This window comes from Elgaria multicarinata, chromosome 8, assembly GCF_023053635.1.
Source record: "Elgaria multicarinata webbii isolate HBS135686 ecotype San Diego chromosome 8, rElgMul1.1.pri, whole genome shotgun sequence".
Lineage (NCBI taxonomy): Eukaryota > Metazoa > Chordata > Lepidosauria > Squamata > Anguidae > Elgaria > Elgaria multicarinata.
Genome location: NC_086178.1, coordinates 30,031,435 through 30,051,385, shown reverse-complemented (window position 1 = coordinate 30,051,385; position 19,951 = coordinate 30,031,435). Strand labels below are relative to the sequence as shown.

General features: G+C 41.5%; 1 protein-coding gene across 1 annotated transcript in view; it reads left to right on the top strand.

Moving 5' to 3' along the window:
• Positions 1-19,951, top strand: part of KCNAB1 (potassium voltage-gated channel subfamily A regulatory beta subunit 1) — a 196,397-nt gene that overhangs the window by 122,382 nt on the left and 54,064 nt on the right. Inside the window, exons 4-5 of the mRNA XM_063131470.1 lie at positions 12,312-12,391; positions 18,109-18,153. Coding sequence (XP_062987540.1) covers positions 12,312-12,391; positions 18,109-18,153 — 125 coding nt within the window. The remainder of the gene's footprint in view (positions 1-12,311; positions 12,392-18,108; positions 18,154-19,951) is intronic.

Here is a 19,951-nt window from a genome sequence, read left to right as displayed (position 1 = left end):
AATAATGATAATAAAAAAATCAAACAACTGCTACATACATATTGAATAAATGTTGAGTACATATATGTTGAATATGTATTACCTATACATTATCATACTACAACATAATCATTCTTAACATAAAAGTGCACCCCCCACCTCGGGATCTATTCCTGAATCCAAAATCTTATCATTTCTTCTGCTGGCGGTTTCCCACTTCCCTTAGTAAACACAAATATTAGGAACTGTTTCCAGATTCCTTCAAACTCATTTATTTTAGTTACGCCTTTTCTCCACTTAATATTACATGTCAATTTATCATTAATGGCTATATCCCATACTTCTTTATACCATTCTTCAATAGAATATTCCCCTTGAATCTTCCAGTTCCTGGCTACCATCAATCGTGCTGCAACCAGCAAACTCGATATCAGCTCTATAGTTCCTTTTCCACACTTTATATCTTCAAATAGTGACAGCAATGCAATCTTTGGTGTTTGTTCTATTTTCATTCCCACTATTTCTTCAATTTCTAAAAACACCATCTTCCATCATCTTTGTACATATTTGCATTGCCACCACATATGTAAATACGTTCCTTTTCCCCCACAACCTCTCCAACAATTTGCTGAATGCTGATCATTTATCTTATTCAATCTAATCGGGGTTAGGTACCACCTCCACAAAATTTTAAAATAGTTCTCCTTTATTCTCACTGATAAACTTCTCAACACTCTTTGTTTCCATAGTCCCTCCCATCTCTGTCGCCCTATTTGTACCTTCAAATCTGACTCCCATACCATTTTCTCTGAGTTCTCTCTAAACTCCTTTTCTAACAATATTTTATATATTTCACTCATTAACCCTTTTAAAACTATACGGGTCTTGCTATTTACTGTGTTATCTGTACAGCACCATGTACATTGATGGTGCTATATAAATAAATAATAAATAATAATACCTCCTTTACCTTTTTCTTTATTTACTATTAACTCTTCAAACTTCGTCATCTTTCTGCAAACTCTATTATCTTTAATCCACTTTTTATTCCATTGTTCTAATTGCCCATATTCTAACCAAGATAATTTTTTCTCCTTTAACAATTTTTCCATATCTTCTCTTGTTTTTATATCTCTTAACCAATCCTTTAGTTTCATTTTACTTTTCTCTTTTAATATTTTACATAATCTACCCTTCAGATCCTCTGGGAAATTCTTTAACATTATTATCGGTGCTAAGGGAGAGTTGCTCAGAAGCAACTTCACTTTAAATTTACTCCAAATTTCCCATTGAGTCCTCAGGAGTGGATTATCTATACTTCCAACCCACTTTCTCCCTACATCTTTAAAAAAGACATTATCCAAACTCATCTCTAGATTATTTATAGTTTTTTCTTCCATCCAATGTAAATCTCCTACTCCTATAATTGCTTCTACAATATGTCTTAATCTATTTGCTGCGTAGTATAATTTTATATTTGGGAGACCCAATCCACCCTTTTTTTGGCTTAGATACCAATTATTTTTATTCACTCTTACTCTCTTTTCTCCATTACAATATTTATTAATAATATTTTGCCAACTTTTTATCTCGGTTTCTGATATTTTTATTGGTAACATCCTAAACACAAAATTAATTTTAGCTAAAATCTTCATTTTTATTAAAGCTATTCTTCCAAACCAAGATAAATTTAGTCTTTTATATTTCTCCAATTTCTCTAATACCTCTTTCTTTAACCTCATTAAATTTTCCTTTTCAAGATTCTCTAAATTTTTTGTAATTTTGATTCCCAAATATTTAATCTCCTCCTTAACTCTCATTTCTATTCCCTTATGTTCCCATTCTTTTTCTTCCTTCTTAGTATAATTAAACAGCATCATCTCTGATTTAGACCAATTTATTCTTAACCCTGTAATTTCTTCAAATTCCCTCAACTGATATTTGATTCTTTCTATTTTTCTTATTGGGTTCTTAATGGTCAATAAGGTGTCATCCACAAACATATTTAACTTTATTTTCCTTACCTCTCCAATTCCTTCTAACTCTTCATCCTCCCTTAGTGCCTTCGCCAATACTTCCATAACCATTACAAACAGGACCGGCGAGAGCGGATATCCTTGTCTTGTACCTCTGGCTAGTCGTATCTTTTCAGTGAGTCCATCGTTTACCACCACTACAGCTGTATTTTGGGAATATAACTGTTCTATTATATTTTTAAATTTATTTCCAAATCCCAATTTATCTACAATAATCTTTAATGCCTGCCAGCTCACACAATCAAAGGCCTTAAAACTATCCAATGCCATAATTCCTGCCTTAATATTTGATTTTTTTATTACATTTATTACGTTTAAAACTCTTCCCACTAAACTATGCATCTGCCTTCCTGCCACAAATCCACATTGATCTTCTCCTATGTATTCTGATATAAATTTATTTAATCGTTTAGCCATAATAGATGAGAAAATTTTGGCATATTGATTTATTAACGAGATAGGTCTGTAAGAATCAGGACTAGTCAGGTCTTTATCTGGTTTTGGAATTAAAATTATCAATGAGTGTTCCCATGATTCAGGTATCTTCTCTCCTAATAATATCATATTATAAAGTTTCAGTAATTTTGGAACTAAAAATTCTTTGAAAACTTTATAATATTCTGGTCCCAAACCATCTGCTCCTGGTGATTTACCAACTTTCAAATTATCAATTACATCTTCAACTTCTCTTTGAGTTATTACCTTCTCCATTAGCTCTTTATATTCTGATTTTATTCCGTTCTTTATATACCTTCCAATATATTCCTCCACCTTTTCTTGTTGAATTTCTTTACCTTTATATAGTTCCTGATAAAATTCCTGGAAATTTTTTATTTTATCTTTCATTATGTGACAATAATTCCCTCGATTATCCTTCAATACTTCTATCCCATTCCTCCCTTTTTCTTTTTGTGTGAGTCTGGCCAGCAACCTAGAATTCTTATTACTATTTTCGAAATATTCCCTTTTCATATATATTAAATTCTTTTGAACCTCCTCTAAATTTAAATTTTCTAATTGTTTCTTCTTATCTTGTATTTCTACTAATTTATATTTATTTTTACCTTGCCAATATTCTTCCTCCAAATTTCTAATTTCTATCTCCAACTTTTCCTGCTCTGCAAGTTGTTGTCTTTTTAAGCTACACATCTCTCTAATACAAATTCCTCTTACTACAGCCTTCATGGTGTTCCAAACGACTGACCCAGCTGTTCCTCCCTTTTCATTAATTTCCCATGACTCCGACAATTCCTTCTGGATTTTCTCTACCACTTTATTATATTTCAGTATTTTTGTATTCAACTTCCATCTATATGCCTCTTTATAGTTCTTCTTGACTGCAAATTCTAAACTTAACAAGGCATGATCAGTTACTTTTATTACCCCCATTTCCATTTTACAAATCTTCGTTGCAAAATCTTTTGAGACAAATATATAATCTATCCTGGAGTATGTATGATGAACTGGGGAAAAATATGTAAACCCAGGCTTAATCCCATTGAGTAAATGCCAAGAATCTGAATAATCATTTTCTTTTACTAATTTATTCAATATAGTTATATTATTCCTCTTTTCAACATTAGTGGGATTCGACCTGTCCCATCTATTATCCATAACCATATTAAAGTCCCCAGCTAATATAACATACCCCTCCTTGAATTCTTCTATTTCTTTAAATAACTTTATAAAAAACTCTCTATGTCTCTCATTTGGGGCATACACATTAATTAGCGTATATACCTTTCCTTCAATTTTACCTTTTAACATAAGATATCTGCCCCTATCGTCCTTTTTTGTTTCTTCTAATATAAACCCACTTTTTTTTTGAGATCAAAGTGGCCACTCCATTTTTTTTTGACGTCCCTAATGACTTTTCATAATAAGCTAACCACTTTAATTTTATCATATTCGCATTCTCGGAGCCTTGGTGTGTTTCTTGCACCATTATAATATCCGAACCTTCTTTATTAAACATTTGTTCTATTCTCTTCCTTTTCACGACTGCCCCCAAACCTTTAACATTGAGTGTTGATACTTTTATCTTTTTTATCCATATTCACCCTTTTGAAGTCTCTTCTGATCCCTTGTGCTCTGCAAAAGTTAACTGTTGATGGGCAACTTCAAGGCGCCACTGCTCTCCCAGTCTTACAGTTTTTTTAAAAAAAAATCTTGGAATGGAGAACCTTTCAAATACAGGACACCTTCAAATAGAGGAGCATTCTCTGAAAGTCCTTCACACAGAGGACAGCACTCTGTAAAGTAGGAGATACTTGTGCTTTCCTCAAAAATGTACCTGTATTGAGAATAGGATTCTTTAAAAATCTGTATTTTTTCATATAAAAAAACTGTATTGAAAGCTCTTTTTTCATTAACTTGAGAAAGTAGAAAGACTTTACTGGGTGAGTTTCCCCTCTCATCTCCCATGGTTAAACTTTCTTGCAAAGGTGCCGTTATGTGAACAATATTTAAATTATTTTAACACAGTGATAATATATAAACCTGATGATATAGGAGTACTGTTCGAAAAATGTTTCAGTGAAGGAGAATGACAAGGAAAAATCGTTACATGGAGATTTTTCTTTTTCTTTTTCACAAATTGTACAAGGTCAGGCTTGCTTTATTCAGTGGTGTGATAGAATGAGGGCAGAGAGGTTACCAGCTATGGCAGCGGAGAACGACAATTACTGATTACAAGGCTAACCTAGTAAGCAGGAAAGTATGATAAGAGGAAATTCTCCAGGGTATAGAATAAGTGCCAAAAACTTGGGCAGCTACAAATGTATTGTACAAGCACTCTATAGCCTGCAGTCAGTAATTTCTAAGTTTTAGGAGTTAGGCATGAACAATACGCCCTTTCTCGATAGCTTTTGCCTTCCAGAAGAACAGCTACTTTTTGGGTTGAGGCAAGAATAATTTCAGTGAAAACATTCCTCACACATAGGTGAAAACAGCCCAAGACATTTTGATGCCTGAGGCACAGAATCAAAATGGTGCCCTCGTGATGATATATTTATTTTATTTATTTGTAAGAGTTATATACCGCTGAATATAATAGAATCTTTCAGTGCTTCACAACATAACTAAACTAAGGTTGCAGTTCTATGCATGTTTAGAAAGAAAAATGTCTTACAACTCCCAGCATGCCCCAGCCAACCATGATGGCTGGGGCATGCTGAAAGTTGTAGGACCTTTTTCTGTCTAAATATACATAGGATTGGGCCCAAAGTAACATTTCTGCCTTTAATGATACCTTAAAATCAGTCTTCTGGGGTAGGCTAACTCACCCTACTTACTGACAGAGCAAGCCATCTTTCATTTGTAGTAATTATTTCTAAATTTGCACCTATACTTCCATATGCAAAGGCTATAGAAATTGGTATCCTCTTTTGTCTACTTTTTTTTGGTGATGTGTTTCCTCTTTTTTGCTCGTGTGTAAGTGGCCACCCTACTTTGGCTTGGTAGGCCAGGAGCTGAGCAGGCCAATTCTTGTGTAGCAATGGAAACAGACGGCAACAATCTCAGAATAAAGCAAAATTCCCAACATTTCAAAAATGCCGACGTGTGCACACATGACTTGCCATTGCTTCTTTCCCATAATGGAGAACGTTTTAATTGTTTGAAACGGTCATTTATTTTTGCCTTTTGTACTGCTAAAATAAGAAACCACTTTGTTGCACCTGCAAAACAAACATTTACGTTTTCATAGTTTCTTTCTGCCCCCCCTTTTAAAAAAAATTAAAATAAGCATCAGTTTATAACAATCTTATGAGCATTGTATTTCATAGAACAGCAGAGCTGATTCAGCAGAATCAAAACCAAGAATCAGTTTACTTGCAAAATGAATCATAACTGTTCATGACATCTGTAATGACCACTAATGGTTTGCTCTTCAGATGTGTAGATCATCAGAAATAGTTGGCTGTTTACCAAAGGAACTGTGACAATAGCTATGGCATAGACATAGAACTATTTTTAGTTTACTGTAGAAGCAAAATTCACTTTTTGTTCTAAGGATCATAAGGTTCAAAAGATACATTTCACCTTGCATCCATTGCTCAAAGTCAGGCACTCTGGATGGCCTGCAGTAAAAAATAAGTACAAGAAGAAAGAAATTTTCCTTATTTGAATTTGAGTAATGTACAATGAAACAAATAACATTGCTTAGCCACAACAGCATTTTAGATAGAACCCTTGTGTGTCCCTCTCTCTGCTCTCCAAACAAACCCTCACAAAAATTATGTAGAAAGGGAAGCCAATTCTTTCACTAAGAAAAGCTGGTCTTTGGGACAGTATGGGCAGTATCCAATACTGCCTGCATTCCAATGGGATCCATGGCTAGTGTAATGGGGAGCTAGGCCATAGCTAGACCTAAAGTTTATCCCTGGATCGTCCAGGGGTCAAACCTGTTCATCTAGGTGACACACAGGGGATCCAGTGCTCAGGCAGGGGCGAACCCTGGATGATCCCAGGATAAACCTTAGATCTAGCTGTGGCCCTAGTGAGTCTTAAAGCAACTGGGAATGAGTGGAGACTCTTGTTAGAAGGGCAGGGCAGGGCATGTGGGATGACTTCTGCCAGGGGAGGGATGGGGGGAGTGTGTTGATTCTCTTGCAGCTTTCAAAGGCTTTCGATACCAACCATGATATCCTTCTGGATAGGTTGTCTGGGTTGGGAGTTGGAAGCACTGTTGGAAGATTATTGCCCTGTGTCTTGGCAATTATACTATGGGTTTTTATTTTATTCCCCTATGCTGTTCAACATCTACAGGAAACTGCTGGGGGCGGTTATCCAGAGGTGTTGGCTGAGATGGCATCAAAATGTGGATGACACCCAGCTCTACCTTTCTTTTTCATCAAACCCAGATGAGAGAGTGGCAGTTCTGAATCAGTGTCTGGGCACCGTAATGGACTGGGTGAGGGCCAATAAACTGGAATTCAATCCAGACAAGAAGGAGGTACTGTTAGTGGGTGGTTTGTAAATAAATAGAAAGGAGCTCCTCTGACCTGCTCTGATCTGGAAACAAATGTTTCTGCTCATGTCTGGGTTGCTTTAGGAAGCACTGACTCTTTGGCCATTTCTACACCAGCCTGACAATGTGGGCTGGTTGTGGCTGAGTCCCTGTGCATCCAAATGATGCACAGGGACTCCCAGGAGGAAGGAGGGACTAGAACAGGTTTTCCCAGGCATAAGTACTCCCAGGGAAAATCCGATTCTTCCCGCAGTCTCAGGATTGTCCTGAGACCATGGGACATGTGGCTGCCCATCCAGGCTTCTTCCCTCCTCCCGCGAGTAGAGGGGATGAGTAGAGGGAAAGAACCGGGGCAGGAGGAATCGGGTGGGGGGGAATAAGGTTGGGGCTTTTTTTAAAAAAACCTCACTTTTCATTAGAGCACACGTGTGCTCATCTCCTCTAAAAAAAAGGCAGGTGTGACACCCTCCTTCCTCCTGGAATGTTGTGTCCACATTTAGACTAAGGGGAGGAGCTCATGATATCCTGATTGCGAGATCCTCCCCTTAGTCTCCCTCCCTCTACACCGGGCTGGTGTAGAAATGGCCTTCATTGCAGTAGCAGTGGTTCAATGGGTGCAACTAAATTAGTGGGAGCTCAGCAGCAGTATTGGATATTGCCCTAAGGCAGGGATGTAGGGATTTTGTGGAATCCGTTTCGTTTGTGTTTTGTGGACTGTCAGACATCCTACTTATTGAGAGAGTTGGATTTTTTAAAATCAGAATTTAATTCTACTTTTGCTAATTCTCATTAGCACTAATTCATATTAGTAAGACTGCAATCCTATGAAGTGAGTCCCACTGAAATCAGTAAAAGCAGCAAAAACTCCTATGTCACCTTAAAGAACAACAAAAGTATTTTGACTTAAGCTTTAATGGAGTAGGGCAGGGGTAGACAGACGATAGAACTCTAGATGTTTTGGACAACTCCCAGAAGCCCCTGCCAGCATAGCAAATGGTTAGGACTGCTTTGGATTGAAGTACAAAATATTAGGAGATCTACTTTCTGCCCTGGACTGGACCCTAATTTGTCTGCATGTGCACATCATAATCAAGCATGGTTTATTGTGATTTGCACAAGCTGCAGTGAGTCTCATGGTTGTGTGCTCACTGCTTCTTGCCCCACATAGCTGGGAGGAGAACTGTGTAAGCCTTTGCTTTTAGTTGTATTAAACCACAGCTCTCACGTTTGTCTGAACTGGGGGCCATTGCTTATGAAGCTGGCTTGTTTAAACTAATTACAGTTAATCCTGGTTTGCACATAATGACAGCACATGGGTTAAACAACCTATCAGTTGTTGCATACGAGCGGGACAGAGCAGGTGCGCGGGCTGTGACACGCTCCCCCTTCCACTTTAACTCAGCCACTCACGACTGGCTTCTTTGTAGGTTGCTGAGCCTATAGATGTGTGAACCTGGACCACTGGGTTTAGGGGCTAAACAACTGAGCGATTAACCCATGATTTGTGCTTGGGTAATCCCCAGTGCAGACTAAATGAGAAGCCATGGTTAAGTAAAAGTGGACATAAAAGCTTCTGAAGTCCTCCTGGCTGGGGAGAGTGTGCATGCCTGAAGTTTGCCGCAAATCAACAATACTATATCATAAAGTGCAAACGTGGTCTTCATCAGATATTCTCTTCTGTTGGTAGTAGAAGTGGGGAAAACAATGCCCTCAGTGAGTCACAAAAAAATTGTTAAATGTTCATGTATACCCAGGGAAGGTAGCCAGATGCCTTCCAGTTGTTTTAAGCTACAAATACCATAATCCCTGACCATTGACCATGCTGACTGCAGTTTATTGAGTTGTACTCTGAATCATCTGAATGTGTGCTATTTGCTTTGCTTTGTCTATCATTACCAGTCAGGAGTGGTTTGCACCCATTCTGATTAGATATTTTACCATTTTCAGCAGACCTTGACCAGATCTACACCAAGCAGTATATAGCACTATGAAAGTCCCATGAAACCATCCGTCAGGTATGCTTTAGGGTGGATTCCTGCACTGAGCAGGGGGTTGGACTCGATGGCCTTGTAGGCCCCTTCCAACTCTGCTATTCTATGATTCTATGAGGCAGGAGCCACATCAAGCAGAATATAGCACTATGGAAGTGATATGGAAGCGGTATATGGTATGTGCCAATGGGCCCCAACAGTTGACAGTGCACTTCAATACTGCTATAAAGCAGTAGTGTGGCTCCTGCCTCTTATATACTGCTTTCATAACACTTTCATGGTGCTATATCCTGCTTGGTGTAGATCTGGCCATAGTCTGCATTTGAGCTTTTCTCCACAAGGCATTTATTGTGGGCTCATGATTAGAGGTTCTTTGGTTTTCCAATTTTGCTTCAGTTTTTTAAGAGCACTTTCCTAGTGTGCGTGTTTTTTTAAAAAGCAGGGGAAATAAAATATTATTTCTGAAAACAAAAGATACTTTACTACTAGTGTAATTGTGATAGTCCGCTATAGCACAGTGCCACCTAGAACATATGTAGCAGAACAGCAGGAAAAGAAAAGCTCTTTCTGTAGATCTCAATTCTGTGATAAAACTGAAAGCGGATACAGCAGTTAAGAGCCTTGAGTAAAATATATATATATATATCTGACTCTGCATAGCCATGGGGCAGACCTAACTCAGGCCACATCAGACATTACGTTAAAGCTGTAGTTAGCATCTACATCTTTTCATTTTTACTCTTGGGCAGGGGGTCCTGATCCAGACTGGAACATAGTGTGGGAGATAGGAGGATTTAACCCTGTCCCCCCAGCTATGGGGTCAATCTAGATAGGGGACACACCTGCAATTTATATTGCAAAATAGAGGTCCAAAAGCAAATGGACTGCTGTTTTGCAGCACGAGGAACCCTGATCTGGATTAGGCCTGTAGTGGAAGTAAAAGGATTAAAGTTGTCTGCCCCTCACACCTACCCCAGATCATGATCTGGATCAGGCCCCCTAAGCCAGAGGAAAAATGGGGCAGGGGGAGATGTAGCTACTAGGTATGACTTTTAAGGAATGTTTCACATGTCTGGGTGCATTTGCCCTTCCTTATCTTCCAGATGAGGCTTTTTTGGTCCAATTGCCCTGTCTCCTGCACAGAATTTTACAGGAATTCATACATTATTGTCTTCTATTTCTAACCCTCCCACATTTTCTGACTACTTCTTCTATTGTTTTTCTTACTCCAGAAAAAAAAAAAAACAATTTAAGACGGAAAGATGGAATAGCTGCACAATAGTCTTTTGATTGGTAGCACGAGGATCCATCAGTTTGGAAGGATCCGAAGTCATTCTGTCTATGGTCCAGGCAAGGAATTTAACACGATTGAATTCAGTGGGACTTACTTCTGAGTAAACATGCAATGGTCTGGCTCCACGTTATGCAGATGTGCATATATTTATGCTGCTTCTCTTAATCATGAGGAGCAGCAAGGACCATGCAGAAGACAGAAGTCCCACCATTGAATATTGGAAGTAGAGTGGTCAGGTGGCCTGCTTTGCAGAGGAGAGTCCTCTGTTTGAAGGTGTCCTTTGTTTGATGGGCTGCCCAGTCCACAGTGAGACGCTGGACAAGAGCAGACTGAGCAAGCACATAGGCTACTTAGTGTGTCTTCTCCACTATGGTGAAATGTCTGGCATTTCTATTTATATAATTTATTGTTATTTCTAAATTTGTGTCTACACATATACATTTGCATATGCCAATTGGTGTCCTTTTCTTTGGTGATGCATTTCCTCTTCTTTGGTGATGGGTAAGTGGCCACCCTAGCTGAAAGTCCTACTGAGTCCTCCTCCCCCACTTGTAGTGTTTAAGATCTCACCAAGTATTTCAAGCTGCTTTTGTAGCCAGAAGGGCTATAAATCAGTGTTCTATTTTTAGGAGAAAGCTGACATTCTCACGGTGCTGCCTTTTGCATTTGATACTGTTCCTGCTTGCATGGTATGTTCACAGACTCACAGAATAAACGGAGAGCCAGGGCTATGAGTCTCAAAGTGCCATTTACCCTTGTGAGCTACGATAATTTTTTACTGTGATCCTGGGTAAAACAACAGAATAACGGGCTCAAGTTAAAGGAAGCCAGATTCCAGCTGGACATCAGGAAAAGCTTCCTGACTGTTAGAGCAGTACGACAATGGAATCAGTTGCCTGGGGAGGTTGTGGCCTCTCCCACACTAGAGACCTTCAAGGGGCAGCTGGACAACCATCTGTCAGGGATGCTTTAGGGTGGATTCCTGCATTGAGCAGGGGGTTGGACTCGATGGCCTTGTAGGCCCCTTCCAACTCTGCTATTCTATGATTTCTCTTGAGGGGCTGCTGCTGAAAATGGCATTCCCATGTCACATTCTTGCTTATCTCCACATAAACAATTTGGGACCAGGATACCCGAGAGAGTGCCTTCTCCCCTATCGACCTGCCCGATCACTGAGGGCCTGCTCATAGTGGTTCCACATAGATCTATTGTCAGTTTGGAGTCCACCAGGGGAAGAGCCTTCAGTGTAGATGCCCCCATCCTATGGGATTCCCTGCCTCTGGAGGTCAGACAGGTGCAAATTTTGTATTCCTTCTGGCACCCCATGAAAACATCACTGTTCCAGGAAGCTTTCCCTTAATGACCAGCCACGGTTTTATTTAATGTGTTTTTATTCTGTGTTTATCCAATTTGTCTACTGGTATGAAATTCTTGAATGGGGAGTGGTATATAAATATGATAAATAAAATAATAAAATAAATAATGAGCTGTCTGAGTCCTTTTCTTCACGCCATGTCTGCCGTCCTTCAGGGGGATGGCTTGCTCCGCTTAAGTCTGGCATCTGCCTGTATCCATGCTGTTATCTCCAATCTGACATTGGAGATAACAGTGGGGATTCCTCCAGGGGTAGGGCTTGGGGGCTAAGTCCTGTGTCCTGGAGGAACCCAAGGAAGCTCTGTAGGTCGGACGCAGAACCTCCTCAGGCTTGATTAGGTCCATGGGCCAGAGCTGCTGTATCCCCGCTGTACATCAATTTCCCCTGCTATGGAAATGTGTATGAACATTGGACAAATTGGACCATCACCATTGCTTAAGCCTGTCATTTCCTTCTTGTTCAAGGACAGTCCTGGTGATGAATTAAATGTGAAGTGCTAGTAGCAGTATCTGTCTACTTTCCTGGACTCCCCGGTTCCTTTTAGCTTGATTCTTAAGTTCCTTGAATCTTCAGCTACTTATTATGTGTCATTTGCCACAAAATATGGAAGATTGTGATGGGAGAACTTTCATATTCCCTAGACTAACATTGTCTTTCCCCCCCAAAGGTTGCTGAACAGCTAATGACGATTGCCTATGAAAGTGGCGTAAACCTGTTTGACACGGCAGAAGTGTACGCGGCTGGAAAGTAATTATCTGCACTTACTCTATTGGATCCAATTAAAGCAACTACTCCCAGATCTGTTAAAGCACTTGGGCATAACATGAACCTTTAGGAAATCTAGATATGAGTACAATTACGCCTGGATTGGTACAGCTGAGGCCAGCGTGATGCCCTGCATGATAAGTCACGGCAACTGCATGACAGAATGGCACTTAGCAAGTTTGCTTTGCGGACATCTGGAGGTGGATTTCATTACTTGGTTGCCCTTTCGTAGGTGGGGTGAAGTTGGCAATATATCTGTCTGGTGCAAAGCCAATTCTTTCCATCCATGTGTAAGTGTTAACTTGGTCGAAAAGGGGGCTGTCACTCTGCGGTAGAGCACGTGCTTTGCATGTAGAAAGTCCCAGAAGAAAAAAACCCTACCTGAAACCCTGGAGAACCATTTCCAGTCAGTGGACCTGTTCAGACAACACACTAAGCCATGGTTAGGCCACTAACTCTTTTGCAGCAAATGGTTAGTGAGAGTGTTTAAACCATGGTTATGTAGCCACCATTGGTTGACATTTCCCTGTCTCCACTCCCCCATTATTGGTTGCCTCTAAAGTGTGGAGCATGGTAGTGCACATTACAGGGACATTCCTGCCAGTTTCAGTGGCAGCCCTGCGCAGTTCCAGCCTCAATTATCATGTCTTTAAAACATCAAAGTCACACCCAACCAAACAAAAGTAAAACCATCCCAGTGAAACCTGCCTTGCAATGGATCAATGTTATCTGTCTATTCTTATAAAAGTGATGGATTTTAAATAGAGGAATCCTTAGATGTGACATCCTCATCCTACAGATATCCTACAGATATGTTGAACTACAACTCAAATACTCCCCCAGCCACTTCTGGATGGAGCAGGCTGGGGAATGCTGCCTTAGATCATATTGCAAAGCCTATTTTTCTGCACCTGATTAATCCCGAGTAATTTTGTACCTGCAGTCTCATTGTAACCTATTGGACTTATTTCTACCAGCTTCATACATCAGCACTTTCCAGATTCTTCTGGGTGCTCTTGTGCCAGAAAAGCTTCATGCAGCAGGGTTCCATTTCATATAGGGTGACCATATGGAAAGGAGGACAGAGCTCCTGTATCTTTAACAGTTGTACAGAAAAGGGAATTTCAGCAGGTGGTATTTGTATGCATGCAGCACCTGGAGAAATTCCTGCTTCATCACAACAGTTAAAGCTGCATGAGCCCTGCCCTCTTTTGTATCTGGTCAAGGGGGCAGGGCTCCTGCAGTTTTAACTGTTGTAATGAAGAGGGAATTTCACCAGGTGCTGCATGCATACAAATGCCACCTGCTGAAATTCCCTTTTCTGTGCAACTGTCAGAGATACAGGAGTTCTGTCTGCCTTTCCATATAGCCAATATATGGAGAAGGAAGGAGAGTCACCCAGGCCTCTTTATCGAGGTCACAAAAACTATTTTCAAAGCCTGCTGCTACTACAAGCAAAAGTGGCTTGCAAAATATTTCCAAAAATAGTCATAACTTTGAATGCTCCCTTCAGGGCTGCCGGCAGATGGTTACAACAGCTGGACCACTGTACTGGGCCCAGGGCTCAGGGATCAGAGGGAAGCAACACCAGCCAAGCCAAAGCCACAGATGAGGAACTCGCTTCCTGCTTCTGTCCTGGCTCGTATCCCACACAAAGTGAAACCGTAGCTCAGAGGTCTCTACAGTAGCTCAGAGGTCTCTGGGCAGCCTCTCGGTTTGCATGCCCTACTCCCATCCATCTTCCCTCCCCCACCTACCTCTCTGGTCAAGCCATACGAACGCAAGCGGTACTCCTGATACTCCCTTTGTTCTATGGTTAGCCTTAAGCAAAACCCATGCTTTCACTGCAGCAAGTTGGTGGTGGGTAATCCTGATGCAGAGGGGTGGCGCGGGGTTTCCAGTGGCCATTTGCATGCTGGGCATGCCCTCTACCCGGGCGGACAGTGACCAATCAGGGGTTGCCATCCCCCCCAGGAATGCCTCCGCTGCAATTCTGGAGCAAGAATAGATGGCGGATGTCCACACTCGCCTCACGCCAGGAAAAAAAGTCGGGGTAACCAACGCAGCGCCATCGTGCACCCATCGTGAGCCTTTCAGACCATTTAGGCAGCCCCCTGGACTTCTCCCCAGATCACTGGAACTCCATAGATCTCTCTACACCTCTATGTGCATTCACTGTGTTTACATAGGGATACCATATGAAAAGGAGGACCGGGCTCCTGTATCTTCCTTAACACTTACGTCGAACAAAGACTTTCAGCAGGTGTCATTTGTATAGATGAAGAACCTGGTAAAATTCCCTCTTCATCACAACTGTTAAAGCTGCAGGAGCCCTGCCCTCTTTTGTATCTGGTCAAGAGGGCAGGGCACCTGCAGCTTTAACAGTTGTGATGAAGAGGAAATTTCACCAGGGGGGGATCTACACTACTGCTTTTAAAGCGCTTTAAAGTGCTTTGAAACCTGTATATGCAGTGTGTCCTGGGCCCCAACAGTTGTCAAAACTGTTATAAAGCGCTTTAAAGCAGTAGTGTAGATCCCCCCCCAGATTCTCCATATATACAAATGACACCTGCTGAAATTCCCTTTTCTGTGCAACTGTTAAAAATACAGGAGCCTTGTCCTCCTTTCCATATGGTCACCCTAATTTAACATAGCAGCTTCAAATGCAGCTGAATTTACACAGCAGCTTCAAATGAATAGTGCCTTTGTTCAAATGCAGATTTACACAGCAGCTTCAAATGTGCTTAATCTGACCCAGCCCCCCCCCCCCCAAAAGAAACTTCTCAGGATGCAAAGATTTTATTTATGGAAAGCCCAATGTGTTTTAGCCTCTTGTTTAACTTGTACAAACTTGTAATTTTGTTCTGACTTTATACTGTTAGTTTTACCCTATCCAGTGCCTGTTTACCCTACCCTGTGCCTGTTTGCATTCTCTTCCCCTCCTTATTGTTTTATTATGATTTTATTAGAATGTAAGCCTATGCGGCAGGGTCTTGCTATTTACTGTTTTACTCTGTACAGCACCATGTACATTGATGGTGCTATATAAATAATAATAATAATAATAATAATAATAATAATAAGGCCTTCTTCAAGGGGCTATAATCATAACAGAAACAGAAGACATTCTTCTCCTTTTGGGGTCTAGTTTGGATGATTACCAGCTTTTGCATCCTTGTTTCTCTAATCTGACTCAGGACCCACCTGGATTTGCTCCAAAATCTTTCTTTTTTTTCAGGCTGAGAGTTCATTATTAGAGTTTTAGCAAGAACCAATAGAAAAGGGGAGTGTCTTTGAGCATGTTTAAAGCTGCGTTCCTTCACTATTGAATACCTGTAGCTAGCCCAAACAGTTGTGGGATGACTGGAAGGGTTAGTGGTTAGAGCAATGGCACAGAATCTCAGGCACCCAGGGCCCTGGGTGGCACCCAGGGCCAGTGCTGGTATTTTTAGCTCCTTCCCTTTGGCTCCTCCCACCAATAGAATGCAGATCCCAAGAGCTTCTTTGGCCCTCGGGCTGAAAAAGGTTCAGCACCCGCTAGGTCAGAGGGGAGGCGAAGCAAATTTAAATCACTGGCCATGCCCATAAGTAGATTCTCCCTATTGCTGCTTTGCTTTCTGAAAGTAAGAGCTAAATGGACATGATTCGAACTTGAGACAGCTCGAGCTCAGCGAAAATGATTTCATACCCTGCAGCCCTGTTCCAAGGCATCTCAAAAGGTTTGATTTATACTTTGTTTGTACTTTGTGGCCAGATGTTTTAAGTGACATTTTCTGCCTAAATTGAAATGGCAAGATTTTGCTCTCCATGGACACAAACTCTGCACTGACATTTTTAGACCGGAGGGAATGGTCCAATTAAAGAGAGAGAGAAAAGAAGAATCCATTGACTCACAATTGACTTAACGAGTGTGATATTTATGTTGCCATTCTTCCACAGACACAATGGCTGTATTTGGACAATCAAATCTTGGCTTAATAAGCTGAGTTAGGAATGAAACCTTTTAGCTGCGCTTGCAAAGCCTTCACTCAACCCCTTCGCGCAAACTGGCAAGCAAACCAGGAAGTCTGCCAGTAACTATAGCTTCCCATTTTGTCCAAATCGGGCAATTATAACTAACAACTTTGGAACAAGCCAGGATACCAAGTCAACCGAACCATGGCTTAATATCCTACCTTGATCTGAAGCCATTAACTAGGGTGATCATCTGGAAAGGAGGACAAGGCTCCTGCCATCTTTTGTATCTGGTCACGCTAGGCAGGGCTCCTGCAGCTTTAACTGTTGCGATGGAGAGGGAATTTCACCAGGTGCTGCATGAATAACAATGAATTTCCCTTTTCTTTACAACTGTTAAAGGTACAGGAGCCCTGTCAACCTTTCCATATGGTCACCCTACATTAACCAAACTTCCCCAGTTCAGATAAAATGGGAAGCTAAAGTTAATGGAGACTGCTTCCTGGTTTGTTGGTTGGATTGCTGCCTTGCTCAAAGAGAGGAACTAGGGGGTGCAAACACAGCCAGAAGGCACTTAGGATCATAGGAAGCTGCCTTATACTGAGTCAGACCATGGGTCCATCTAGCCCAGTATTGATGACACTGAGTGGAATCTGCTCTCCAGAGCCCTACCTGGAGATGCTGGGGATAGAACCTGGGACCGTCTGCATGCAAAGCAAGTGCTCTACCACTGAGCCATGGCTCCTCCTGTTCAACTCTAAGCTTATTAAGACAAGATATGAACATCCGAATGTGGTCATTGAATTACTAAACTATAACCCATTGCCTCATAAAGACAATGACCGGGTTCACACGACACAAGGAGGTTAATAAGCCACAGGGTGACCATATGAAAAGAAGGAGAGGGCTCCTGTGTCTTTAGCAGATGTATAGAGAGGGGAATTTCAGCAGGTGTCATTTTGTATGGATGCAGCACCTGGGGGAAATTCCCTCTTCATCATAACAGTTAAAGCTGCAGGACCCCTTCCCTCTTTTGTATCTGGTCAAGAGGGCAGGGCTCCTGGAGCTTTGCCTGTTGTGATGAAGAGGGAATTTCACCAGGTGCTGCATGCATACAAATTACACCTGTTGAAATTCCCTTTTCTATACAACTGTTAGAGATAAAGGAGCCCTGTCCTCCTTTCCATATGGTCACCCTAACCACCCCCACGTACTGGGTGCACGTGGCCTGACGTCCCTAATTACCCTTCCCCAGCACAGCTTGTCATGATGTGTGAACCCAGTGACGGGGTGCGTGTGGCTGGGGTGGTTAACAAACTACCCAGCAATTCTGCAACAGAATGTGGGTTCTGGGTGGTTTATTAACCACCCCAAACAGCCACCCTCACTGAGTTCACACATAAGAACAAGCCTTGCCCGGCAAGGATAATTAGGAAAATCGGGCGGCAAGTGCCCTGCACATGTAGGGGTGGCTAACAAGCTTTCTTAACTGCCCTTGCATTGTGTGAACTGAGTTAATATGAAAAAATGGGTGGGAACAGGTGATCCATTCAAGCTGACTTCCACACTATCTTTTTATGAAATGGTGCAGATAACTAAAACATTGTTATTGTGAATGAATGAACAAGCGACTGAAATAGATATCTGTAACAGTGAGTGTCAGTGACCAATGAGGGTGATAGCTTACTTTTATGTTCAGAAGCACTTCTTCTAAATACCGTTCTTGTTTTTTATTGTCCCCACAGGGCTGAGGTGATTTTGGGAAACATCATAAAAAAGAAAGGCTGGAGGTAATGTGAAGATTTAAGCATTCAATTCTTGGTACATGCTTCGGCGTTAGCAGTAGAACTGAGAGTACTAAATCCAGACTCCCAGAGCAAACTCTGAAATCTTTGGCTTTTGCTCATGAAGGTTTTGCAAAATGGATCTCAAATCCAGGCCCAATTCCAGTCTCATATTGAGATTCTTCTGACTTCCCTACTGCAAGCAGGGCCAGCTGTTCAGCTTCAGCCAAGTTGCTCTTTGCTGGTGCCTTGTGGAAGAAGCTGCCCTGGGGATGACTAGCACAACAGGGGCAGTCCAGGGGGGCCCAGACCTTTGACCCTTACTGGTGCCATTGTGTGGATGAGGAGATGGGCATGTTAATAGTCAAGCACTGCGGAAAACAGTAATCTACATTGGGCACAATGTAGCTTTTCTTAATCCCCCCCTTAAAATGAACCTTTTAGTGGTGAGGGGGACTTCCCCATTTTCCCTCGAAAGGATTGCATGCCTCCTCAAGGGAAGCAAGCGTCAGACAACTTGCTTCTCTTCAAGTTGTTGACCTCTCAGCCCCAGCTGACTAAGGGGCAGGGCCGGCCCTACCATTACACAAAGCGAGGTAGTCTCCTCAGGCATCAGAAGCTGGGAGGCGGCAGCAAGGTGTTGGAGAAGCAAACAGAGTGCCAAGGGGCCTGCCCAATGCCCCGTAAGCTAACCTGCTGCTTTCAGGGGCAATGGAGGAGGATGCTCTATTGTCAGTGTTAAAGAAACAGCCCAGTAAGTTTTTATACATGGAACAGGAGTGGGCGCCATCTTGTCCTTACCTCAGCCAGCAAAATGTCTTGGGCTGACCCTACTAAGAAGTCACACTTGCCAAGGCCAGCTGCCAAGGTTCCTTGGGAGCATGCTTGCTCAATATTTGGGGGTTTGGGGGGGCTGCATGCCGTGGGTTGTTAAACACTTCTCAGTTCCTTTGATTCCAGTGGTAGAGAGTTGCGCATGTGCTTAGACTTTCCCCACCAATGTCAATGATTCTTACATAACCCAAATACTGAGTATGTTTCCTTGGAAGTGAGTCCCAAAGAGTTCAGTGGAGTTTATACTAAAGTAAATGTGCATAGGAATGGAGCCAGAAAGTACAGAATGTTGGCTGGCACATCAGTGGTGTTATTTAGGGTGCAAAAAGAGTTCCTTCTTTTCTGTATTTCAGACCGCTTGTGATTATCTTTCACGACTATTAATATCTCTGGTTATTATGAACAAAACATGTAGCCAAATCAAATGCTCAAAAATGTACTGGGAGACTTTTGGTTGTGATTTGTTTTTGTTTTTAATATATACAACCATAGACCTTTGAATCTCACCATCACACACTGATGGTGCCCTCCATTACTGAAGCCATTGGATCATGCCCAGTGGACAATGTTTTGTCTTTAAAAACAACAACAACAAGAAGAAATCATGAGGTTATCTGAACAAGCATGAAAATAAGGTGCAAAACCATTGCCATCACAAGCGTTTCTACAAAAGGCATTTATTGGGAGCTCGTCATTCCCTACTCATGGTTGTTTATGGGTTCTTTAGATGATGTTATGACCCTCCAGTTTTGCTTCTGTATCTAACCAGCACTTTCAGCAAGTCATTTTAGAGCAGGGAAGATGCGGCATTTTATGTGAAAGCAAAGCAAGTGTGATTTCCTTTTGCGTAGTTGCACTGCTATGCTATACCACTGTGCCACCTAGAGGTGGCACAAAAGCAGGAAAGGAAACACTCCTCATATAGCACTCAGATCTCAATTCTGCAATGAAACTGAAAGTAGATACAGCC